This window comes from Stegastes partitus, unplaced genomic scaffold (genome assembly GCF_000690725.1).
Source record: "Stegastes partitus isolate 25-593 unplaced genomic scaffold, Stegastes_partitus-1.0.2 Scaffold523, whole genome shotgun sequence".
NCBI classification, from domain to species: Eukaryota; Metazoa; Chordata; class Actinopteri; family Pomacentridae; genus Stegastes; species Stegastes partitus.
The window spans coordinates 309,027-336,615 of record NW_007578254.1 but is presented as its reverse complement, the minus strand read 5'-3'; the positions used below and the strand labels follow the sequence as shown (position 1 = coordinate 336,615).

The window sequence follows — 27,589 nt, the reverse complement described above, 5'->3', positions numbered from 1 at the left end:
TGCAAAAATGCATTCTGTGCGTGTTTATTTGTATATGTATAGTTTTGTGACTGTAAACACATGGGGCCGCATTATCTGTTACCTGCCTACATTTTAGCATTGTGGCGCGTGAAAGGATCGGAAAGTAACACCACGGTCATCATAAATCACATCAACTGTTATGGATTTTAAACACGATAAAGCAAATGTACAGCCGCATGCAGAAAACGGCCTTATTAAGGCTTTTCTAGACTGAAGTCGGGGGTGTAATATTTATTTCAGCCTCCTTTTAAAGGTCACATTCAAGCTGCCGAGTCCTGAATGACCATCGTTATTCAGGTGCATTACTCCAATGATTGAATTTAGGCTTTGAACTTGCTCCACTTTATTAAACCTTGTCAGATTGATTCATTTAAGTTTTAGACATTTACTGTGTGTGACATGCATCCAGAGTAAACGAGAATACATCATGTCACGAAAGTAAGGGGGCAAAGTTACAGGCTCCAGGAAATAGACAAAGTGCTCTGAAGCTCTGTACTCCCACCAAGGGCAAAGCGTAATTAACCACTGTCTGCTGTCACATGCAAATGGATGGTGAGATTTGTTCAATGTGAAACGAAAACGATTGGGTTATTAAACTGCACACCTTCAAGCCTGAGTAATTTAAATTCTATTTCTCCTTTTTTGCTGTATTTAAACGGTTTCGCTTTCCTCCACAGGCTTACCTCACACCAGAATGGGCATGAGGAAGTTCGCCATATTTCTCTTGGTCCTCTCTCTTTGTGTCGACGGAGGATCTGCCAAAGAAAAAGGAACAAAGAAGGGGAAGAAGAAAGGGAAGCAGGTTTACTGTCCATCGTAAGTATGGGATTGCTCGGCCGTATTGTGTAACAGACAACACACATGTTGTACTGCATGTAGCTTTTTTTTTGCAAATACTAAGCGCAGCAATGACATGAGTTTCAGAGGGATTTAAAACTAATCTGTGATGGATTTTCTCAAACTATCATTTGCATTGCATAACTTAAGAGTGGTCACAATTGCAGGACAGGCAGAGAAACTCTGACTTAGAAACTAACCAGGCTGATCAAATCCTAAGATGGGTTGAGCTCCAAAGATGCTGGAACCTACAATTCCCATAATGCAGCTGACCACATTTTCTTGCGAGACCCTTACTGCAAGAGTCTTTCAAGACACATGACTAACTTTCTGTTTTAAAGTTTGATGACCCTGATTAGGACAGTGTACTATTTCAGGATCGACACTGCAATGTGTGCAAAAGTCGCGTCACAGGAGGTGCGACACCCTTAGTTTTCTCTTTCATTACTTTATCCACAAGCCAAAGGGTGCGTTCCCATATCCATACTATCATACGTATAATTGAGCATAGTATGCCAAAAATGATTTTATATCCTAGCCCATCCCATCTGATTTTGCAGCATGTTTTTCTTACCCTTCTGACCCATGATCCTCATGTCCTGTACGTCATACATGTCTCATGTGAGTATACGCAAGTGTGGGCCGCCTAGAGCAAGAACACAAGACCACAACGGTCGATTTTAAGGCAGATTATTTTGACAAAGTAGTCCGTCCCAGTATGTACTTAAAGTAAACAGAGAAAGTATGGACTCTGTCGACATGCAGGCTCCACATGTGTGCAGCAAAATGAGTGAGGAACAAGAGAGAAGCACTGAAAGGGAAGATTGGTTGTAGAAAGCAACAGTGTGGAAATAGTTTGGCTACAGAAAAGATGACCAAAAACAAGGTACCTCTTCGTCTGTGTCTTGCTATACACGAGGCAACACAACTAGTTTGTCTGACTGCTTAAATCATCACCACAAAGCTCTGTTTGATGAGTGCGAGGCAATATCTGAATGCCATCCAAAGTAAAAACAGTATTTTAGAGGGCTTTGCCAGTGTCACACAGTTCCAGACTTTTGTACTTTTTGACGTAAACAACAAAATCACCCTCATCATCCCAGAATGATTAATTCTTTCCAAAAAGCACTATTTATTTCAGTCATTTGGGGGATTTTTTTTGTGCTTAAAAACAAAAGTAACAAAACTAAATATCGCAGTGTCAATATTTTCCAGTAATATGCAGCCCGAAGTCTGATTACATCACCGGTGTTGTTTTGCCAGACTTGACTAAAGCTCCTGCAGAGACACGGAGGACATTATACAACTGTTTGCATTGGCTGAGTGGTCCTCTTAATGACTAATAAACCTCTTGACCTGTACGTGTGAAACTGGTAGAGTTCACTTTTGAGGTGCCTTAAATGTTGGCAGTCAAGCAGGAGTCTATTTTGCATATGCTGGATCTTACTTTTCAGTTTTTACCCACCGTTTACATGCAAACAGATAGGTTTTGAAAGGATCAACTTTTGAGGAATTTATGCAAAACCCACCATACACAAGGGATGTTTAAACCCCTGGTAAAATAAAGAGTTATGTTATCAAGGCTTGATTAAACTGAAGAAGTAAATACTGTACTGTACTCATAACAGAATGAACCTCAGTACATGCCTGACATGCCTTTGGAGGGTCCATTATCTTTCTGGATTACAGAACTGCACCCTCTGCTTCCTTAAATGGTAACAAATGGCCTCACAATGAAGCTTCTAGAAATGAGGGATAAACTGTTTGATGTAGTCCCAGTATTGGCAAGTGTAAGCTGTATGACATGTTTCGTGTTTAATGCTGCAGATGTCTTTGTGGATCAAGGAAACCACTTGGTTCCAGTTTAGCTCTTGTGCTTGAGGTTGTCAGAAAGGTCTGTTAAAAGAGAAGGGGGAAAGAAAAAAAAAAAAAGGGTTTAGTGGGTGGGAATTGTGTGTTTCACTTTGATCAGGGGAACCGCAGAACATATACACACTGCGCAGCATTTCTGTGGAGCACTTTAACTCATCCTCGGTGCATGATAAGGTTTACATAATGATATGTAAAGTGCTTTGAGAAGGGGAAATTCTTTGGCAGGAGAATTCATTGCCACCCAAGAGGAGGATTTCTGTTTCTCCTTTCTCTCCTGCCAGATCCCGTCCTCCCCTTTCCCTCTGTCTGTCCCATTGTTTTTTTTCATTAGTCAAGCTCCGAGAACAAATGATGTTTGACTGTGTGTCTTTGAAATCCACCACTTTGTGTTTTGGTGGTAATTTTCAGTGGACAGCTGTTTTTGCTATTTTGTGGACGGCTCAGGAAGAAAATTAGGTGTTGGTTTCGATAAAAAGTGGAAATACTTTGCGAAATAAAAGTATGCTGCTTGTCATGAGGAATTATTTATCCTCATTGTCACCCACATGACACACTGATTTACACAGAGGTAAAACCTTATCTAGAGGTTTACTTAGCAACTTGTTTTTAAGAATAAAGTGCAGACAGTAGAGTAGAATTACCCCTGCGTTGATTGAGTTTTGGAATTCTGTAGCTTTAACTTTTTAAAAATGCTAAAAACATTTTTTGCCACATTTCTCCACTTTTTAACATGTCCAATTGAGCTGTTTATGGCCAAACACTTGCAAATCAATGATAGTACGACTACAGGTGGCATGTATTTTGTCGTAGTTTACAAAATGACACCATGGTAAGATGATGAACATAAACTTTGCACAGTCACTTTGAGCATATTAAAGATTATTTTTACTATTAAGGTTATTCTATGAACAGTTAAACAGACTTTATAGCATGGCTATACACTTAGTTAATGACTAATTTAGTTGAAGGGTGTTTCCAAAAGACATACTTTATTGTCTTAGACGGTTAAAAACAACGTCTACTATTGGTCTCAGAGATCATACCAACTTCCACAGTCATGATCTGGACGCTTCTCAGAAAAGCCTCACAACTCATTTCTAAACATCGCTTCACTCTAACATTGCCTGGGTGGTCCAAATCCTAAAAGCCAACCTAATCCCAAACTGGTAGCTCTTTTAGGTTACAGTTTAGTCAGAGAGCGTACAGAAGTGAGTGCACTGCGCATCTGCACTGCTCATCTGCCAGGAATTTGACCTGCTAATGTAATTGTGGCTAAAGTTCCCTCTCTGTCTCCTTTGTTTGCAGACAGCTGTCATCTGAGGATCTGGCTCGAGTCCCTGCCAATTCAACCAGCAACATCTTGAACAGGTTACTGATCACCTATGATCCCAGAATAAGGCCCAACTTCAAAGGCAAGTCTCTTTATCTGCCTCTGTCTCTTTTCGATTTACATTTTAGCTGAAGTGCCGTCACGCTAATTAAAGAAACACGTTTACTATGAATATGTACCTCCACATTTCTTCTCAGCATTTGGTGCTGGAACGAGCATCTGCAGACTGTAAATGTGGAGACATTAATCAAAATGCATCCCCTGTTCTGCATCCTCTTGCATATGCAACATATGCTGCAAAACAGTTACAGAGTCGAATACTCCTTAATGAACCCCCAGCAGGGACAGACTGACACATTCTCGCTGTTAAACGAATTTAACATTATAATTTAAGACATTCTGTGGATTATATTTGAGTTGTTGTTATAGGAAACCATTTGTGCTATTACTTCAATTCTAAATTCTACTTAACAATAAAAAAAAGAAGCTTGTAAGTCTGTCTAAGTAGGGATTCAATAGAATTTAATCAAATCTGAATCCAGTATTTAATCTACTTACCAAATCCAAATCCTTTTGAATCCCTTATCGAATCTTATTAAGTTTAGCTCTCAGAATTGCACATGAATAAAGTTATAAATAACTAGAAATCAAAGCTTCAGTTTGGTCTGTGATCAGCTGTTGTGAGAAGAAAGCCAGAAATACTGAAGTTTTTAGTGGTAGCTTTTAAACTGTTTAATGTTAATGAAGCCAGATAACAGAAATAACAGCTGGGACATACTAACTTTAAAAATTCACTATTTACAAACTACTTGTGCCATAAAAAGGAGGTCTTGATTAACTACAGAGAAGTCCAAATCATGATTTAATACCTTAAAATTAGGGGGGAACTTTTGTGTATTTAATGTGTCACAATCAGATGCTCATTTCTCTGCTGAATGAAAACAACACATTGTTTAGAGGCCTTGCATTGATCATTTGAAATGACGTATCTTTTTGCTCACAAACGTTATTCGGCTGCAGCTCAGGGGCTTAAAGAAACACATTTAGAGAGACACACACATTACCAACAGACTAAAGTTTCAGGAACAGTTACCCGATACAGAATTAACCTTAATTTTCCAGTTAGGAAGCCTGCTAATGTTACCTGTGTGTTTCCAGCATTTTGTAATTGTAGCTCCCACCGAAATCTATGATTTCTTACTCTAAATTACTCAGAATTAAACAGTAAGCAGATCAGTCTGCTTCCAGCAGTGTCACCGTCTTATGGATGGGCCTCTCAAGGTGGACAGGTTTGGAGACATGCCTTCCCTTTTCATCAAGGTTGGAGTCACAGATGAGCAACTTCAGTCTTCTCACTCTTCCATCCTTTCCTGGGTACACGTTGATGACTCTTGGTAACTTCCATTGGTTGCGTGGTGTGATATCATCTTGGAGGAGAACAGCATCATTGACCTTCGCGTCTCTGCAGTTCTTGATCCACTTCTGCCTTTGTTGGAGATTCAGGAGGTACTCCTTCTTCCACCGTGTCCAGAAGAGGTTGGCCAAGAGTTGAACACGACGCCATCTCCTACGGAGGTAGAGATCTTCATCGACAAACCTTCCAGGAGGTGGAGCGAAGATCATCGACTTCATTGTCAAAATGTGGTTTGGTGTCAGGGGCTCTGGGCTGGATGAGTCATTCAGACAATCAGTGGTCAGAGGTCTGCTGTTGACAACTGCCATGACTTCGTACAGGAACGTTCGTAGAGAGGAGCAGTCAAGTTGTCTGGCTGACTGTTCCAGGATCGATGTCAAGACACTTCTGATGGTGTGAATTTGTCTTTCCCAGACTCCACCCATATGACTTGAGGCTGGGGTGTTCACATCCAAATTCTTTGAGCTCTTCCTGATCCACCTCTTTCAGTGCTTCAGCGAACTTGCGCCTTGCTCCGACAAAGTTTATCTCTTGATCGCATCTTAGCTGGCGTACTGTTCCACAAATGGCAATGAACGAACGCAGAGCATTAATGAAGGCATCTGTGGTCAGGTCATCAAGCATCTCAATGTGCACAGCTCTGGAACACATACAGGTAAGTAACAGCCTATAACTCTTTAGCTCTTTTCTTCCCTCTTTAATGTAGAAAGGTCCAAAACAGTCCATCCCGCAGTATGTGAATGGAGGGGTGGTTTCTATCTGGTCTTCTGGGAGGTCTGCCATCTGCCATCCTTTGCTGTTCTGGGCTTCTTCTGAATTTCCTGCACATAGTGCACTTGTAGATATGGGATGATACTGCTTTGCTGCAGCCTAAGATCCATATGCCATTGGATTGAAGTGCATTCATGGTCCTTCCCCGTCCCTGATGGAGAACTCTCTCATGATAGTGCTTGACAAGTAATGCTGACACATGACTATCTTTTGGAAGGACCGCTGAATGCTTAACATGCGGATGTAGAGCAGCATGGGTTAAGCGTCCTCCCACTCTGAGGATACCTTGGTCATCAAGGAATGGACTTAATTGGTGTAACTTGTTAGCCTTGACTTTAATTTGTGTCTCCTTGTGACTCTGGAGGAACTGTATCTCCTTTGAGAAGGTTGCTTCTTGAACCATCTTGATTATGGTCAGTTCTGCTTCTCTCCTTTCCTCTAAACTGGTGGCTTCACGGGACCTTGGTTGGAGACCCTTTATTTCCTTTACACAGCGCTTTGGTGTGGCGATAGCTTTCACCATTCTGGAGCAGGCGGGGAACTTGTGCAGTCAGCCTAACAATGGCTTTGTCTCCTTTGCCTGGATGTCATGGACCTGGACTTTCTTCAGTTCTGGATCACTACTTGAAACTTCTCCCACCTTAACTTCTCCTGTTGGCAGCTCTTTCTGCCACAGGAACACTGGGCCTGTGAACCAGTTAGAGGATGCAAGCTGCTCTGCTGTAAGACCCCTTGAGGTATGGTCTGCTGGATTTTCTTCGGAATCCACATACTTCCTTTATGTGGATTCTGTGCTTTGCTTGATATGTTCCACGTGGTTTGCTACAAACACGTGAAATCTTCTGGCTTCATTCTTGATGTACCCAAGGAGCATCATCGAATCAGCCCAGAAGAATTCTTGTAGGCACTCTACTTCCAGTTCTTTCTTGAGCATGTCACTGGTATGGATGGCTACCACTGCTGCTGACAGCTCAAGTCTTGGTATGGTTGTGACCTTGGTAGGGGCAACTCTTGCTTTCCCCACAACCAAGGAACAGTGGACTTCACCTGATTCACTGACTGCTCTGAGGTACGAGCATGCACCATAACCTGACACACTGGCATCAGAGAAATGGTGAAGCTCATAATGCTGTATCTTGAAGCTTGATGGAACGTAGCATCTTGGGATCTTAACATTAGCCAGATTATGTAGGTCTTGGAGCCAACATTCCCACTGAGGTTGCAGGTCGTCAGGTAAAGAATCATCCCAGTTCAGCTTATCACGACACATCTGCTGTAGGATCTGCTTTCCAACTAGGATGAAAGGTGCCACGAATCCGAGTGGATCATATACTGAAGCAACTGTGGACAAAGCTCCTCTTCGGGTAAGTGGATTCTCTTTGACGACCACTCTAAACTGGAACTCATCAGAAGCCACGCACCACTGCACACCGAGTGCTCTTTCCATCTTAGGCCAGTAAAGAATGACACTGGGAGATACAAGATTTCCTAACTCTTAATGGAACTGGACCCATAATGAACTCCCAAATTCCTAAATCTGTTTTCATTCTTCACTGCCTACCAAGTATCTATCTTTAGTGTTTATAGTGTTCATGTCACACTGACACGAGTGTCATGCTTCAGTCTCACAGAAACAACTATTAAAAAACAACAAAGAGGTGACTGGTGGCCTCCCTGTCTTACTGATGGGCTTACCAGTCTTCAGGTGGATCCTCAGATAGTTTCCATCCTCTGCCACTTGGCAGCAGAAGCTGTATCTGGGACTCAGTGTTTGATGTGCAGTGAGCAGACGCATTCCCTCCCCGACTGCCTATGACTGGTCCAGCAGCCAAACATCTGCTCTTGATTTCGGGCGGGCTGAAAGCTCCCTGTCCATTAAGATCCATGCTATAATCTCCCAAATTAACATCTAAACTGAGCCTTGTGCATTACTTTACCCAGGCCTGGAAAACGGTTAGCTGCTTTTATAGACCCTATAGAAAATGTTAAGGTAACACCGAAAGTGTTTCCTGAATATTAATTCGTTTACTCGGTTGCATTAATGCAAAGACGATTCGAGCTCGGTGCCACCTCAATATTATGTGCATTAATTTTGCAAATTGCACGGTAGAGTTTATCCTGTGAAACTCCCAAACCTCCAGTAAACACCTCAAAGGAAATAATTTATTCAAAGCAGGGTGAGCAGTCTGCATTCATCAAGGATATTATTAGTTTATGCAAAAGGATGAGTGGAGAGAGATGCCAGTACAAATGTTTACAGTGTTAGCTTGGCAAAGCGACGGGAAGCTCTTGAGAAGGGATTTTTATTACTTTGCACATCCTCATCAGTAAAATAATCAATTTAATCACCAGGTACAATATGTATTGGTGTAGAGCTATACATATACATGGTGAGGTATATATAGAGATTTAAGATATTTACAGAATATATTCACAATTCTGTAAACAACAAGCACAGCAGCACCTCAGCCTCAATGCAAGGTTGATGTGAAGCAGTAGACACAATGCTCAATACTACAATCTTTTCTTTCCCTTTTCTAAATTCAGGAATTCCTGTGGAGGACAGAGTGAACATTTTCATCAACAGCTTTGGCTCGATCCAAGAAACGACCATGGTAAGAATTCACTTCAGTGCCACTGCAGCCTGGCAGTATTGGTAATCAATACTTCTGTCAATCAGAAGCAGTGGATCAGAGCTGAAAACTGCTTTATCCCGCAAGTTTTGCCAAGAATGCTTGAGCATGTTTTCTAGACGGTATCAGAGCATTTAGCAGTGAATCATTATGAAGACTGGGGTTTTCATGCCTCATTTATCTGATGGCTTAATTGCTGATAAAGAAGTGCAGTTTGAATACTAATAACCAGATTAAACTCAAGGACGGCGCTGGGTCGACTCTTGTTCACTTAGGAAACAATAACGGGAACTTTACTGATTCTAATAAGGTTGGTTTTCCTGCGTGTGTGCGTGTGTGTGTTTTTTTTATTTTGTTAATTTAAAGCTGCTGGAAGGAAGCCAGTAAACATGGAGAGATGTATTCAATCATGCAACCCAGCGACGTAATTAATGGACTCGATGCTGTCTCGTGCATCTCATGCAGCGCATTTGACGAGCTGTAAACTGAAGCCCTTCATTACAAAAGAAGACACTTATCCTCACAGAATAATTGAACCCAGAGTAATCAAAGGATGGTTCTGGGACCTATGAATAATGAGGTGAATTACTGAGCCAACTGTTAAAAAAACATCAACATTTTAAATTTCTGAATACATCTGAATACTACCAAAATTGCAATTCTATTTTGACAGTCAAATTGTATATATATGTGCAGCCAATGTGCAATTCAGTGTCCCCCTTTTTCTCCTGACATGACATTTTCTCCTCATGAATAATCCAGTTTTAGTCACAGAACATACTGCCAACCTAAGTCTGTGCAGGAACAGACAGAATGTCCAAGAAGTGGTCAGTGTTTATCAATGTTCAGTGTTCACTCTTATCCGGTTTCATGCGTCGTGGCACTCTGAACAAAGTTTTGGATCTCGTATCCCGGAATATGAGCTGCATGAAAAATTGGCTGCAGATCAGTGGAGTGTATTTACTTAGAAAACCTTCCAGTGGAGAGTTTCACACCAAGACCAATTATAGACCAATTAGGTTGCTACATGCTAATTGAAAGTGGAAAATCTTTACAACTCGATGTATAGAAGCGGTGTGCACGGATGGAAAGAGAGAGGGAAAAAAAAAAGAAAATCAAACGGAGGAAACAAGAGGGAGAGAAATAAAGAATAATGGGAAGAAAGAAAGATGGAAGAGCACTATGAAGGATGACGAGACAGAAAGAATTAAGGTGACGGAGAGGTGAGAAAAACAACAGAAGACAGTAAGCAAAAAGTCAAAGCCGGTGACAGAAAGTGAGAAAGATAGCCAAGATGTTAGAGAGACGGGGGGTGGGGCAAAGAGTAAAGGCAAGAGAAATAGGATGAGAAAGACGAAGGTAAAGTGAAGTGGACCGGAGAGGGGAGATGAAACCAGACAGTAAAAGGAAAGAAAATGGGAGATCGGGATGAAAAGACTGAGAAATGAAGAAAAATAAGACAGAAGGGGGAGAGCAAAGAAAGGCGGAAGGAGTAAAGCGTGAAAAAACAAAGAAAAATAAAGACAGCAAGAGAGGAAAGAATGTAAAGAAAGAGAGATTAGGGGAAGAACAGAGGAAAAGGAATCGAGAAAGGGAGCCAAGAAAGAGTCAGTCAAAGAGAAAGAGGCATGCACACCTCCCAGACTGCAGCTTCTGTCTTCCTTCTTCCCCCTGGACAAAAAAAAAAAAAAACAGAAAGAGAATGAAAGTGACGAAGGTTCAAATGAATCCAGGAGGAGGAAGGAGAAGAAGACAGCTGGTCACCTCTCCCCCTCAATTTTTCACTCTGTGGGGTATCTGATGGCAGGAAACCCTCTCTCATCATTTGCACCTCTCTCAGCCAAACCCCACCTCACGTCCACTGCAGTTAACACGTCTATTTTCACTTGATGATCGTGGTCCTCAGAAGAGAACGACTAATTTGATGTTGTGAGATGGAATAAATTGTGGCTACGTGTTTTTTTTTTTTTTTTTTTTATTGCTTCTCAGCTTGAGTTTTTCTTGTTCATTACAGCGGGCCGTTGTGTTAAATCTCTCCGGAATCGAATGCTGTAGTGGCAGCTTGATAGCGAGCCAGAAGGAAGATATATTTCCTTGTCTGGTTTTCAGAAAAGCAAAAAGGTGTGGGAATTGGCCCGGGTCTCTGTCAGACAGAGAAAAAGCCAGCAGAAGCTTTTTGTGCTGTCGCTGGAGGACTTGTTGGACGTTGTCTGAAATTGCTTTGTATAAAAATGACAGCTTGCTTTCCAAAATGAGATATCAACAATTTGACCACAGGTTTCCCTCCCAAGAATGGTCCCTGGCAGCGGGATAAAGCACTGTCTGGTTTACTGCTGAATTTATAAACTATCCTGAGATGTCTGTGTATGAAACAGTGTCAGATGAATTTTTGAAATAGTTCCTGTCTATTCATATTGCATTTCCAACAGTCAGGAGGGAAAGCTTCAGTTAGTTTCTCCTCATAGACATCCAACATTACGTGAATCATTCAAACACTGGATCTTTTCTGTATATTTATATGGAAATTTTAGACACATATACAGTGTGATGTTTACTGCTAAATGAGACACTCTGCACTACTTGCACAATGCTGGGTCTTATGAGTCTCATGAACTCAATGACGATACACCAGGATATGACTGATGAAGGGTAAACATGCCCCTCAGTTCAGAATTTGCATTTGGGTATATAAAAAGGCACAAACATCTGTTTAAAAATACACTGTGTTGTTTTTGTCCCGAGGAAGCGTTTTAGTGTGAAAAATGTCCTTCTAGAAAGGTAGAAGAACAAAAGTCTATCTTGTTTTATTCCAGTTCTGTTGTTTGGATTGTGTCAGTTCATCACAGAGGATGCCTTTGTGTATGGCAGCTGTGATATCGGCAGTGGTTGGCTTTATGACTGTTTTTCTTGCCGCCTATGCTAATGCAGTGCCTAAAAAAAGATGGAGGGTTTAGGAATAGTGTAGGGAAATAACGTAGAGCAATCAGAAGCAGTCTGCAAATGAACTGCACCTTGGGAGAAGATTTGTTTTTCGCCCGACAATCAACCGAAGCACACAGCCAAAGCTGAAATGGTTGAAAGTCAACAAGGTGGACGCTTTGGAGGGGCCGAGTCCAAGCCCAGACCTTAATCCAATTGAGAATTTTTGGCTGAACTTGAAAAAGGGGCTGCTGACTCACGATCCCTGTGCAACCTGACAGACCTTGAGTAGTTTTTGCAAAGAAAAACAGGGTAAAATTGCTGATTGTGGTCAAAGCATCAACTGCGGCCCCATTGACATGGAGCCAAAACGGTGATATTTCAATGCCTTTGGTTTACACGTAAACAAAGCTACAAGTCACCGAAAACGATCATATTAGAAAACTCAAAGTGAAGATTTGGAAAAACTCCGTCTTTACATTTGCATGTAGACAGAGTTTGACGTCACAGTATTCCACATCAGCGCCATGTGTGGGCGACCCATGTTTACAGTTTGGCTACTGTGTTAGAAATGGATGCTGTTAAAGCAGTGCTTGTTTTCATGTTTGTGCAAATGCTTTTGGCCTGTTTGCATTTACATTCAGAAATGAAATTTTACTTGTTTCGTACTCTAACACCACATTTATGAGTAGCTCCACATCTCTGTCTGTCCAAACAAACGACCCTCGCATCATTATCGTTGAAGTAACAGGAAGTAATTTGTGCTATTTGTTGTTGTGTTTTTTCCAGGATTCTGATTGGCTAGCATGGCTTTATGCTTCTCGTTACACTGCCCCCTATAGGTTTGGAATGCTCATAGCAGCTCTTAACGATGTGTTTATGCAGACATGTGTAAAGGAGGATTTTTTTTTTAAACGATCTGGTGTAAACAATGTTATTTTTGAAAATGTAGATCCGTTGTTGTAAATACCCGGCTATGTGTAAACATGGCCTAAATACTGACATGAATTGAATACCTGCACAATCACCTATCTTACATTTGACATTTTTTAATTAACTGATATGACTTTGTAGAAATCTGTTTTCACTTTGTCATGAATGGATTTATTTATTTTTTTCTTTTTCTTTTTTTTTTTATTAATTCTTGTCCAAAATATATTTAAAAATCAGTCCATGTCTTAATGTTTAAAAGCAACTAAAGGGGAACATTTCCAAAGGGGGTAAATACATTTTAGAAGCAATGACGACACTTAAGAGTTGAACATTTAAATGGTAGCATTGTCTATTGTTGGTTGTGCTGCTAATTTTACTGTGTTATCGTTTACACGCCACTGCCTTCAACAGTATGTACAAAAAAATAGACATTTTTATTAAAAGCAGATCACGACGGAATGACAGATGTTGATCGTAAGCAAAAAAAAAAATTAAGCAAGTTACTACAAATAAACACATCAATAAAAATAAAATAGGAGACCAATATAAAAAAATGTGTGAAAAGTGAAGGAGTGGAAGGTGGAAGTGTATTTCTCACACACAAAGCTGGTACTTTGGCAGCTTTATTTGACATATCATCCATCTTCAACCTCGGCAATAACAGTCCACCTGGTCACGGAGCAGCTTGAGGCGCACCGTCAAAATGGGCACAAAAAAACACCCTTAGGTCTCGAGTTGTATTTTCCCACCAGCAAGAATGCAGACATTTAACTAATAAGCTCACTAATGGCCTATTTGCAGTTGCTGTATTGATAACATCTGACCTCTGGACTGTGCAGTTTCTGCTGCAGCTGGAAAATGTCACTCTGCGCTTAAGTGTTTGCTTTGAGAACATTTGCATGTGACTGAAAACCTAAAATGAAGATGGAGAAAAAAGAAAAGCTTGCGAAAGGATAGAAATGCTTCATCTTGACAAAGCGGCAGCTGTATTGAATTCGAAAGTATTCAAAATGTAATTAGCAGAGTTAAAGAGTTGCTTTTACTTCTCTTTTAAGGAATCTGTTGCGTTGTGACAGAGAACACAGTTGTGAGCTCCTTCATAACAAATGTTCATGGAAAACAAGTGGATAATGTGTTTTTTTCCTCCCAAGTCAAAGAGTTTGCCTTTTGGTCATCAATCACTTTGAAAGCAGCCAGCTTGTATCCAATAGCAATAACATGGAACTCAATATTAACAATGTTTGTATTTGTCCGCCGTTGAACCTAACAGGATTACAGAGTCAACATCTTCCTGCGGCAGCGCTGGAACGACCCCAGGCTGAAGCTGCCACAAGACTTCAAGTCTGATTCCCTCACTGTTGATCCCAAGATGTTCAAATGTCTCTGGAAACCCGACCTGTTCTTCGCTAACGAGAAGAGCGCTAACTTTCACGACGTTACTCAGGAAAACATTCTCCTCTTCATCTTCCGGAACGGAGATGTCCTCATCAGCATGAGGTAATGAATGTACTTTTTTTTTTTTTTTTTTTTTTAATTGTCAGTAATTAAGGTACTTGCAAATGGTTAAACATGCTCCAATAAAAGTTATCACCTAATCAGTGATTTAATTATTCCAGGAAAATGTCATCACCTTTAGAGTGGCAATTTTGACTCGCACCAAACATCTCACAGAGAACCAGCACACAAAGATCAGATACAGAGATCACTCCACCTCAACAAAATGATTCATAAGATTTACTTGTGTCACATTCAAGAATTTCAGAACGTCTTAGAATCAAACTTCCCATTTTCACATATTCGCTCTATTGTGAGGCCAAAGAATGTGCATCACTCCAAACCTTCGAATTGGGTTCAAGTGATTCAGTCAGCAAATAAGCCCGGTAGAATCGATGGTCTGGGACTGATTCCATTATTTACCCCAGTGAGAGGAACAATTGACAAATCAAAGCTGAGTTGTCAGCATCAAGAATGCCATCCTCTTATGTAGCTAACTATGATCAGTGACACGACTGCTCCTCGCAGCTGAAGCTTTCATGTCAGCTGAAAGAGATCAATGGAAACACCTATTGCTGCTGATGGTTAGGCTAAAACAGCGCCCTTACCAAACAAACAACAAAAAGAAACGTAATAACATGAACGTCTTGTCAGGTTGAATTATTGTTGCACCAAATAAAACAAAATGGCCATTTAGTCCTCGAATTATTTGGCTCCATAAAAGTGCAAAAAATGTCTTATATCAATATCAACAAAACTGAATGCATCATAGGATTCAGACGTGGTTACACGGGACTGTCAGCTGAAGTGTTAGTGCATGTAATCAAAGAAAATGTGTGCTCCTTTTGTAATGAAAAACTGTAACTACTGTTTTAATCTTGTGTGCTTTAGATTTCTATGATTAATGTCTGGGTTTATTTTATATGTACACACACACACATATATATATAAAGAAGAAATAAATAAAAAATGATCAAGTCTGCAGGCTGTAAAACTGAAATCTCTACAGATAATTAGACTGCCGAAATGCATAACAATTGGTAAAATGTTTTATCTATCAAAGGGCTCAGTGGAAACTACACAGGACTGTGTTAAGTTACAGTCGTCTCCAGGGGTGACATGTGTCTGTAATTTTGAGCGTATTTTGTTTTTTCAGTGCAAATGTATCACTCGAAACAAGAGTTATTAGATGTTACACAAACAAGGACTGTGTGTATGTGAAAGTGTTCAGGTATATTGAGCAGGAACACTAAAGCAAAGCATGAATGAAATAGTAAAACTTTCCCTCCCGTCATCCTCCTCCAGGTTGTCCGTCACTCTCTCCTGTCCACTTGATCTGACCTTGTTCCCCATGGACACACAGAGATGTAAAATGCAACTCGAAAGCTGTGAGTTTTCCCGAATCAACGCCACTTTAAAGCACCTCAACGGTTTACATATTTGCTTGTTGTTATTTGGAATATACAGTATTTATGAGCTGGGAATATATTTGTTGTTTTTGTAAAGTAGTGGTTCTGGGGTAAACGAGAGCCTTTTGCTTGTGTTTAGAAGCCAATTTCAGCCGCAAACACTTAGAGAAGTAGAATAAATCATCATATTTTAGGGTTGTTGTGAGTCTCGCAGTTAATTGAGCTTGACTCTGGCTATTGCTTCTTGTTTACAAAGCAGTTTAGACTTAAATAAGCAAAATAACTTAAAGCCATTACTGTAATGCTGAGATGCATGGCTTTCTGCATGTCTTTACATGCATTTATGGTCAACATTTATTCCTACTGGGATGTTTCTCTCAAGTGTGATTAACATGCAACATGTACTGTGGGCATAAACAGTATGTTTATATGTACAATGTATGTATATTTATGTCAAGAGTATTTGATTGTTTTTTGTGCCTGTGTACTTTCATTTTCCAGTTGGGTATACGACAGACGACCTGCAGTTCATGTGGCAGACAGGAGATCCTGTGCAGATGGATGCTATCGCTCTGCCACAGTTTGATATCAGACAGGAAGATATTGATTATGGAAACTGCACCAAATACTACGCAGGAACAGGTACTGTCCTCGTCATACGTCTATGTTTCCCCCTTGAAATATAATTTTTTTTAAAAGAAGAAAAAGAAGTCATGTTAGAACAGCAAATCCTTCAAAACTCTAGCACGAGCCAAGTATTTTGAACCACTTAACTTATTGTGATACTTTGGTATCAGCAATAATATCAGTGTTGTTCATCTTTGCACTCGGCTTTAATCAGTTCATTAATTATTCTATCTGAGTTGAAGCTATCTCGTTCTGCTCAGATGTTTAGTGTTTTTATTAGATGATGAAACCAAAAGCACGTTCAGATGGGTTTTACTGTAGATCAAATAACAATTGGACATTTTGTTTAAGGCTGCAGCAGTTGCATAATAAAAATCCTGGAATATCAGAAGCTGGAAAACAGCAAGCAATTTTCAGTTGCATGTTCCTAACTGACCGAAGGTATGTCTAAGGTTCTATCTTTGTTTCATGTAAATTTTTCTGTTTTCATTTTTTAACACTTTTTTCGCAACGTAGAAGTTTCCTGAACAGAGATGTGATTTTATTACATGATCACACAGCAACCTGAGAGCACGGACACATCAGGAGACATAAGTCACTCTGGAAATATTGCAACTTTATGCAATCATGCCAGGAATGTTTTTTTATCTTCTCCTCTCCACTTAACCTGGTACTTGCTAGAACGAAAAAATCACAGTACATGCAAGTTTAGAGGTATAGACCTTTGTCATGGTAGACTTGCAATTGAGCTGTCAAAGCAGGAAGCTCAGGTGTAATCATGCTATTATTCATTTAGTTTCTATTCGGTTCAGGTGTGTCAGTGAAGCAGCATGTACAACCAGAACTGAGAAAAGTCTGTTTTGTGCATTTCTTTGCGTTTGCTAAACACTTTGTTCCTGGAAAAGTGAAAGATGACTGAGATGTGTAGCAAGTTGAGGTTCGTTTACTGAAGATCTCAGTCACCGTGGCAATGCCAGAAACAATCTTCTTGTGAAACTAAAAATAGATACAGAAAAATGTCCGTAAAAAGGTGTTATAAATGAGTGACTACGTTACATACAAGAAAAATACGAATTTTAGCATTAACTTATAAATCTTGCCAAATATGAAATAAACCATCACAACATTCGAAAAATATGAATTATACAAATATGATGTATAATATAAACTTACAAACAAAGCTTCTCCAAGGCTCAACAGCGACACATGCAATGGATTGTAAGGCATAGGCACATTGTCACCCAGAAAGAGACAAGCTGGCTGCCCTGATCTGAGAACGTAATCACATGACTGTGATAACCAATAAAAAACAAGGACTTTCAAAATAAAAGCGCACCTTATAAAAGGCAGGAGGTACTCTAGAGCAACATCACGCCCGTCAAACATTTACAAAATCATAGTTTTAACCATTTTATCAGTCTAGACATCTGTTGCTTACATCCATGTATAGCAGGCATTTGTCTTTCAGTCTGTGCACAGATTTTGTCAGCCTGATGGTGTCATGGCTGTACAACACACCGACATGAAACTACTACAGTTGTGTAGCAAAATGAAGGCAAAGTTCGTAGATTGGTTTGATACCATTGCAAAATGGTCCCTCGTTATTTGCCTGCAGTTGTTTTCTTGCCTTTGTCTGTGCATTACTACATGTATTTGAGGGGTTCAGTGCCAAAGTGGGCCAAACCACAAACAATCCAAAGTTCAGTTTAATGTTTTTTTGATAAGTGTTTATGATCTACTAGTTTGTGGTAAAGTGGTCCAACCAACAGCCCACTAGTAACGTCACAATGCGACTTTGAAGTTTGGCCCATAATGGTTTTGGCATAAATATTTAGTAGCAAACTGGGCCAAGGCACAGGAATCACTGACCATTATATTGTCGAAGGTAGTTCCACTTGTTTGCGATTCAAGATGGCGGACAGCGCGACATCAAGCCCCATGAAAACTCAACTTGTAGGTATGATATGGTAAAATAACATCTTAACTAACCACAACAGAGCATCTATTTCTATCCCATGGTCCTCAAAAGTATCTTTAGTTACTTATGATGACCCATGGAACATCTTCAGTGCTGTTTAGCAAGACAAACCTTGAATCAATTTTTTTCTCAAAAAGTAGAAAAATGTGGTATGGCCCACTTTGGCACTCAGCACAAAGAAAGGCAAAATTAAAATTGAAATAAGTCTTCACATAGTAGTTGTTTCTGTCTCTGAACAGTGCTGAAACATCTTTGGATGCATATCATGACTCCTCCAACAACCAGGAGTGTTTTTGGCGACACAAAATTTTGACCCCATTTTTCTCTAAAACTAGTAAAAGTGGTTTGGCCCACTTTGGCACTAACCCCCTCATGTGTTACCAGCACTAAATGTCCATGAGTGGAATATAATGACAACAGCATTAATGTATCGTGCACGTCTGCTCACCTGTGTGCAAGTATGTCTTTCTGTCATACAACAATGATACAAACAGAACTAGACCTTCTCGTAAAGACATTGCTTGCTCCTGGGTTGTCAGGATGCATGCATCACTCTTTGCACTGGACATCTGATTTCCATTATAAAGGTTTTTTGTTATGTGGCCATGTAGAAGCTTTCCAGGTAGCTAGGATGTACTGAACATACTCAGACCAAAGCACAGCTCGTCACCCTTTTCATATTCCCACCTACCACAGCTAAAAATACTACTCCTCTAATAAATAGAGAAAAAATTACAAAAAAAGAGGTTCTGGTACTGTGCCATGCACATACTCACACGAATGTGAAATGAAAATGACATTCGCAATGAAATGGAAAAACTCTATCAGCCAACAGAGCTGGTATGACCTCAGTGCTCTCGCACTTGGGAGGCACACTGTTGGCGATGAGTCAGGCTTTTAACTGGTTGCCATGACTACCTGGCCAGACACAAAGATCACCTCTGTGTACGACTGGTTCGAGCCTGCTTTGGCGACACAGGCAGCCCTTATATGCAGCATAAAAGCTCCAGAGATCCCTGGGCTAGTTAAATATTACTTCAGCCCATCCACTCTACCATCCCATTGGACCGACCAACAAGCCTCAATGAGCTGAAACACAGCACTTCTGGAACGAGGTCTCGAATTTATGGATGCTTATTGCATTCTGGTTACTAATGAAGACTGCATTTCCAGAAGAAATGAATGATCAAAACAAAATACAATGTACAAGTAGAGCTGTTTGCTAGTTTGGTCTGTTAAATCAAACATATAAACTGTAAAATAGAAGGTTCTTATCTACAAACATAATAGTTTCTGGTAAGGGACCAGTCCAGGTCACGCACACATTTGGGACATTATTAAGTGGAAGCAGTGTTTTTTAAGGTGCTGCCCTGAGTGCTGAAACAGGTCTTAGCTTTAACAGAGTTAGGTGAAACGATGTTAAAGTCCTTATGCCCACTGACCTTTTTCTTCTCTGTTGTTTTCTCCATTACTAATGGTGCACACAGCTGTGCTCTGCTTTGTGCCTTGGCACAGGGAGGCAGATCAGATAGAGGACTTAACCTGGCTCCCACCTTTCCTCATAATGGCTAATGTGGCTTTAATAGAGCAAGTCAGTAAAGGGCCAGTTCTCTCACCTGCTCTGTTTCAGTTCTGGGGCAGGATGTTCCTAAGTTCCCATTTCTGCACTAAAAATGTCATAATGGGCCAACGTATTTTTACAAGACATCTCGGAACTGCCTTTAGATTTTATTAGAGTGTCTCATGTAGGAAAGGGTCACAGCTTCAGGTCTTTTTTTTTTGAGGTGGATAGTCATGTATAATGCCGCTGTCCACTCTCCACTTTCTTTGTTTGTTGTTTTTTTCTTTTAAAAATTTCAAGACTGTGTTTCAGTGAAGTCATTTTGTAATATTTGTCTCCTTCCTCACCCACCCAGGGTACTACACTTGTGTGGAGGTTATCTTCACCCTAAGGCGACAAGTTGGCTTCTACATGATGGGTGTTTACGCCCCCACGCTGCTCATCGTTGTCCTCTCCTGGCTGTCCTTCTGGATCAACCCTGATGCGAGTGCCGCCAGGGTGCCTTTGGGTATGTACGATTTCATCAATGCCGCCATCTTGCACTGATGTTCACCAAATCTGTAGATGTTTCTTGCGCTGTGTCAAGTGTATGATTGGACATTAGTTCACAAGTAGGGGCAGGTAAGAGTGTATGAGTTATTGAGGTAATTAGGCGTTAAAACTCCCGTCTAAAAGGATTTCTGTTGTAAAAAAAAAAAAAAAGACAGCCATGGGTAAAATTTGTAGGTACAGAATGGGAACCAATCGAAAGGATCTGGATGTCTTTAGGGATCACTGACATTGTAGCCCCAATCATCTCTATTATGACATAATCAATCACTTTGACACCATGAAGGACTTTATCTATCAAGCATGTTGCCGTGTCCACTGCTTCCGTGTATGTGATAAATCACTGAATATAGCTGTAATTGACAGATGGGACCAACTGCAGTGGTGCAAGAAGAACTTAAACCCATGTTTCAGCGCAATAACTGCATTTATTTGCAGGTTGTACCATGTAAACGTTTTTGAATTAGATTTAACAGATAGGTAATTGGTCTGATTTCTACTGCTGTTACTGAAATTAAGGGGCCATTTTTCCCATTACACTGTGATGTGACGTCTGTTCAGATTTCCATTGCCATACCAATATAACATTTTGGTAATTTTTGGCTGCTTACTGTTGGAATCAAGTGCAGGCTCTTCTGTTTCTACTAAACCCTTAATTACTGTGGGCAACAAGGTGTTGAAGAGACATTGGGTGCTCAGAAGATATTCGGCTGGTCAACAAGGCACACCTGATCCCCATTAGCCCAAGTAATAAAGGGATGTGCTGAAGCGCATGAAGAGCAGTGCAGTTTCTCCAAACCAGAAAAGCACACAATGTGTCTTGCCCGAAAAAGGTCTCGAAAAAAAAACTAGCCTGAGTCCCAAGGGGGATATAATACTGGCCTGGTTGTGCTTCAGCTGAGTTGTGTCTCTGTTGATGCACCGAATCAATCACAGGTAAGAACCAGATGAGCAAACTCGGAGCTGGTTGTTAGCACAGCCCCAGTTTCAGCTCTTTGAAAAGTGGACAAAACTCTTAAACTAGGTTTATACACTTTGTTTGGACCACAATGGGGAAAAAAAACAACCTTTATTAAGCAATGACCTCACGGCCAGTTCGCCAAACACGGTAAAGGCTGGAGCTAATGTTACACAAGACAAACTGTTTCACACATTCATTTCCACCTTTCTTCTATTTTTAGTCATTGAAATATAAAGAGAAGCCACCAACTACCAAATATTACTTCTAATTCACCTCTTTGGCTTCTTGGGGTTTAAGTACTGTGCACTTCTCTAAGCATACAGACAAAACCACCAAGTACGTCAGAGCCTTCAGTATGTAATTGACGACTGTATTGTTTAGAAAATTGCCCTGTGGGATATAATATTTCATGAAGAAATAGTGGCCATGACACCTTAATATTATTGTTTTTCCTTTATACATATTCATATATTACCTATATGGAGGCTCATCTTGTGCTTGCTAGAAAAATGTCCATTTGTTTCCACATTGTTTTTCCTCCTCCTCCTCCTCCTCCTCCATAATTCAACCCATGTGTAATATGTCAGTGTCAGCCACATACAGTATCACACTGGAACTTGTGTGTATGTGTGCACAGGGCTGCATGGATAAGATAATTCATTGTTATCCCACTTCAGTCTTCCATCCTCCCTCCAGTTCCCTATCACCACTTCCATTCCATCACCACTCCAACTCCTGGGATCCTCCTCTGACTTCTCTCTAAATGGGATCAGTCCAGGTCAGTCGGCACCCAGGTGTGAGACCACTTGCATTTATTTTGCTACGCTCTGTGTGTGTGTGTGTGTGTGTGTGCCTAACATTCATGCGTGTTTGCGTGTCAGTGTGCATGTGCAGCTGCCCATCCATGTGTTCATTTAACTGAGAATGTGTATGTGTATGTATGCTCAGTATTTTCCCACTCAGATCTAGACATACGTGTAACACGAACAGTAAAACAGTGAAAAAATAGTTTACCATGACATAGTAGAAACACAGGATGCTCATGCTTTATGTCTGCTATAAAGCCTTACTTTGTACGAGCAGCTGATTTCATCAAAGCTAACCAAAGGAAGACAAAGCTTCTTTTTATTATTGTTATTATATATATATATATATATATATTTTTTTTTTTTTAATATTGCCACCTTTCACGTCTGTATCTGTTCTTGTATAATATGTGGACTTCCAGTATTCTCTCATTAAGGTTCATTCTTGGGAGGAAGGAGCGATTTGATTAGAACTCCTGAACGCTCTATGACCCCCTCCTTGATGAGTGGCTGTAATGAGACCTGGAAGCAAAACCCATTGGTCTTTTCTACGCGTTTATTGTCTCTCTGAAGCAGCATTACTGCAAGAAAAAGAGTGTGAAGCCCTTCATTGGTTGTTAGAATAGCCTCCTAAGAGCTGCTGTAATTATTTCTGCTGTAGCCTGACAGAGCTGCTGCTGTGGAGGGGAAATCTCTAACCTGTAATCCTGTTGGCTATCTGAGATAAAAACAATTTAAAATTACTCTCTCATTAGAGGCTGTCTGAGCTCACGGAGATGTCCTTATAAAAGAGCTAAATGAAGAGTCATGAAGCCTAATTGCAGTCATGTTCTCAGAAAGCCTTTGTAGACGTGTGCATTTTGTTACAGCTTTTTTTTTTTTCAGATTGGCAGATTAATTTATTCAAATTATTATTATTATTTTTATTTTTTTTGCATTGACCTAAACGCATCAGTTTTGTTTGTCTCAGCAGTGAGTTGATTAAATGCATTTAAGTGGAAACAAACATCTAGACTACACAAGAAGGACTATTTCATGCTTGCACTTAAATAATCCTCAAATCTTTTTTGGCACCAACCAAATTGTTTCCATAGCACCAAGTATAATAAACTGTGTAGTACTAAAAGCTGACATGACCGGTCTCATCATATTTGTTTTGCTTTGTGCATTCTTTGATCAGATACAGTTTTTATAAAGTTAAACTTGTTTAATTTGGGTTGGGATGACTGCTTGTGTTAAGGGAAAAGAACTGCATTTGATAAAATTAGTTTATTTTGTGCCTAAAGGTCTTCACTACTAAAATATGACTTATTTTATTAAAAATAATACAAGAAAATAATAAAACAAAAGAACTGCATTACTATCAAAATATGACTTAGGTTGTACTATCCAATAGCGAATTCTAGAACTAGGACCATTTTGCCGTTTTGTTGTTGTTGCCTGCTGTTGCTCTCTAATGTGATGCTGTTGCTGCAGAGTACATACTTCCGCTTATGCAAAGACAACGTCAGCTGATTAGTCCTTCAGTGTGACCCAGGACACATTAGCATACACGCTGCTAAAAGGATGTGGCCGCCTGCAGGCCAGACCTCCTCCCAATGTGGCGTGATCGATCGAGACCTCAGTGCGTCTTGGGTGCATTCACACTCCACTTGTGGATCAACTAAGACAAATGTCAGCGGCTGGTCTTTCCCTCATTTCGATGACTGACAAGGTTACTTGTGCTCTGTCTCCACACAGGCATCCTCTCGGTGCTCTCTCTGTCTTCCGAGTGCACCTCCTTGGCGTCGGAGCTGCCAAAAGTGTCCTACGTCAAGGCCATCGACATCTGGCTCATTGCTTGCCTGCTGTTTGGTTTCGCCTCGCTGGTGGAGTACGCTGTGGTTCAAGTGATGCTCAACAGCCCAAAGCGCATAGAGGCAGAGAAGGCCAAGATGGCATCTAAGGAGAAAGCTGCGGGAAAGAGCCCCGCCGCCAAGAACAACACGGTCAACGGGACCGGAGGGACGCCGCTTCATGTCAGCACCTTGCATGTCAGTGAATCTGGTTTTATGCCTTTAATGAGCGTTTATGTTTGCCACCATTACTGCACTGCATGAATTAACGTACATCTTGATGAAATCAAACCAGAATGTGGAGACACAAGATTATCAGCAGTTTTTCTATTTTGTATCCTCCGTTCATTTCCAGTCACGGATCTTTGTTGTCCTACAGATTTCCCACAAAATGCCAAAAATCTAATTTATCAAAACAAAATGAAGCTTTATCTTCTACATCAGGTCTTCCTCCTTATTGTTTCCTTAACTGCAGCTAAAGCAGCATGACTTAGTGCAACAAGCAAACAGTGGGCATGTGGTGTAGCCAACAGCTCTCTGACCCCATGAAACCTGGGAGTGTTCATGCTGTAGGGTTTAATAACTGCATCAGCCATCGGGATAAGATCAAGGATAGTTTATGCCATGTGTGACTCAACTTCAGATGCATTCCGCCTGGAAGCAGATCTTGTGTGATCGATAACGATCATATCCATAGCAAAATCCTAAATGTGTTCCCCTTGGATACTGATTCTCCAATAAATCACCAAAACATTTTAAAGATGGCCCATTTTTGTTGATTTGAGTGGGTGCTGAATGCCTGTGTAGCTATGTGTGATTCTGTATAACCAGATATCCACAGCAACACAGGAGGATGCCAGAATACAAACTCCAGATCCGACGTCCCCTGGTAGTTTTGTAACTCTGAGGCACCGAGATCCAATCTACATGCAAAACAGGGACATCCAGTCATTAAAAATTGGCATTGTCTTTGACACGCAAATACACACAGCTCAGTCAGGGCTCAAGTCTAACACTCACATGCATGCCATCAGGCAAACAGGATGTTGCACGGGCCCTTCCAATTGTATGCCTAATTGAAATTAATTTACCTCTGAATCTATGTTAGTCCGAACCACATTTGGTTTGCGAGGATTACATTATTCCATTGAGGTTTAATGGGTTTTCTTGTCAAAACCAAATCAAAATAATGAAGCTTTAATGAGCTTAATGACTTCAGTGAGTAAGCATCCATAGACTGATTAGATCCTGTTCACCCCGCGGGCCTTCAGGGAAGTCGATGAAAGGGATTTTTTGGATGACATTAAACCAAATCCGTCTGCAGATTGTTTCATATAAGCACAGGTTGGGATAGCATGTAGAGGGTGTAGATGGGGTTACAAGACCCCAGATGAGAGAACAACCATATTAGGCAACATTGTGGAGTACAAAGTAAATCTAATTTTGGCTCCAAAGCTTTTTTTTTTTCCTCTTAAAATAGCAGTAGTTTTGATTTATCAGCAGAGTTCTGTCCAAGCTTCGGGATCAAACAAACCTTTACTGTGTCTTCAAAGTGTAGTCTGTTTTCAATTGAATCCAACCATATTAAACATCCTCATTTGAATGTTGCTTTCAGCTGAGACAAAACTTACATGTAGTGTGGATGTAACATCACAGTTATAGTATATGTGTTTTATGTGTCAGAATAAATGGAGCGTTCAGTTATATTTTTGCTAATGCAACATAGTTGGAGTCAGATCTGTTTAATGAAGATTTGTGCAGTTAATTCACCTATAATAAGAACATGGATGTTAACCAGCAACTACATTTTGTAATAGAAGAAGCGTCTACACCTTTTCTCTGCAGCCATCGTCTGTTGAAATACAATTTACCTTGTCAGAGCACCTAATCTGTGTGTGTGTTTTCAAGAAAATGCTCAGTCAGCAGCGCCTGTCGGTGCCATCTGTTGTGTTCTTATGTGCACATTGACGCATTTAGGTGTCTGTACATGCATGCAGTGGATTTACCTGTTGAAGAGACTGAGAGGTAGAATGAGGGGACAAAAATAAATGGATATGATGCGAATTCTACAAAGGAATGACGACATCTCTGCTCTAAGATGGAGGATGGGGAAACAGTGAACAGGGCTTTACTTCGTTTAACAATGCAGCGCTCGTGTCTCTGAATTTGCATGCGTTAAGTGGAACGGTTGATTGATTGATTTTCCATTGTTTGTGTCATGTAATGTTTCTAGACAGGAGAAATTAGAGGGAATAGACCGAGGTTTACACTCTTGTATTGCCCTGATGACAAGCTTGTGGTTGAAAATGCATTCAAAGGATGTTTACTTAGTCGGGTTTCTGAGCCAAAGTCGCAAACAAGTAGTAAATCAGCAAAGGCTAACGCAAACAAACATGAAAAAGGCAGGTGTGAAACAGGAAGGCAGGAACTGCTCCAAGATCTGGAAAGCGAAGGCTTCCAAGCACAATCATGAGAGGGAGAGAAAAGGGGGCGACTACTGGGTGAAAGATAAAGGAATGAGAGGCAGGTGTGCATGTGGATATGGGGCTCAGGTGACAGGAGGTGATTGGAAAACACTGATGGCAGCTACTGAACAAGTGGAGAGTGACAGATTGGGCAATAAGAACTGAGCTTGGTGACAACCAGGCATGAGAACAGAATGTGCAAAATGAGTTAATCGAAGGTCGCAGATGTGTTCTGTCTGCTCTGTCCAACTTTACCTGAGTCCAAATCTCACGAGTGTCGGTAAAATGCGTCACTTCTTCTATTGTTTGAAATCTGCACCCACCTTTGTTTAATTTATACCGTCGTCCTGTAGAGTGCTGCATGAGGAGTAGAGACACTTTTAACTGGAGTGTGATGTGCAGGATTGAATAATCTTTCTATTACCTGTAGAGTAATGTAAGCCTCTATGGACTGCAAAGTCTGTCTGTTGCTCAGTCAACCAGTTTTATACCACTTTGGTTCGGCTACTCTGCCTCAAGGGCTGCCAGCAGCACTTTCAGAGTATTCCTAGAATCTCATCTTACCTCATGTGTTTCACATAAATAAATGCACTTTGGAATGAAATAATGCAGAATGTATTAATCAGCCTGCTCTGTCTCCTCCGTGACTGTCTCTTGCACCCAGGTGGCCGAGACCCGCTGCAAGAAGGTGTGCACTTCTAAGTCGGACCTGCGGACCAATGACTTCAGCATTGTGGGCTCGCTCCCACGGGACTTTGAACTGTCAAACTTTGACTGCTATGGGAAGCCCATCGACACTGGCTCGGGTCATGGCAAATCCCAGGCTAAGAACAACAAGAAACCTCCTCCTCCCAAACCAGTCATCCCCTCTGCTGCCAAAAGAGTTGACCTTTACGCCAGAGCCCTGTTCCCTTTCTCCTTCCTCTTCTTTAATGTGATTTACTGGTCCATATACTTGTGATTATCTTGAAATTATCTCGTATTATTAACCCCCTCACTCTCATGAATCTGTTATTGATCAGATCACATTCCAAGCCTCCAAAGTGAATATTACAAATGTGATTTCACACAAAACGACTGCTGAGAAAAACAAAGAACTACCATGTGTTGTTATTAGTATTATCATATTTCTCTTCACATAAAAAAGACAACACTCGTTATTTGAGTATTAACA

The 27,589-nt window shown here is 40.7% G+C and overlaps 1 protein-coding gene across 1 annotated transcript; it reads left to right on the top strand.

Annotated features, from left to right (window-relative positions):
• Positions 1-715: 715 nt before the first annotated feature.
• glrbb (glycine receptor, beta b) lies at positions 716-27,376 on the top strand. The gene is made up of 9 exons (XM_008287827.1): positions 716-837; positions 4,036-4,142; positions 8,793-8,860; positions 14,001-14,227; positions 15,530-15,612; positions 16,135-16,275; positions 20,155-20,307; positions 23,856-24,148; positions 27,080-27,376. The coding sequence occupies exons 1-9, from the start codon at positions 716-718 to the stop codon at positions 27,374-27,376; spliced, it is 1,491 nt and encodes a 496-aa protein (XP_008286049.1).
• Positions 27,377-27,589: the final 213 nt, after the last annotated feature.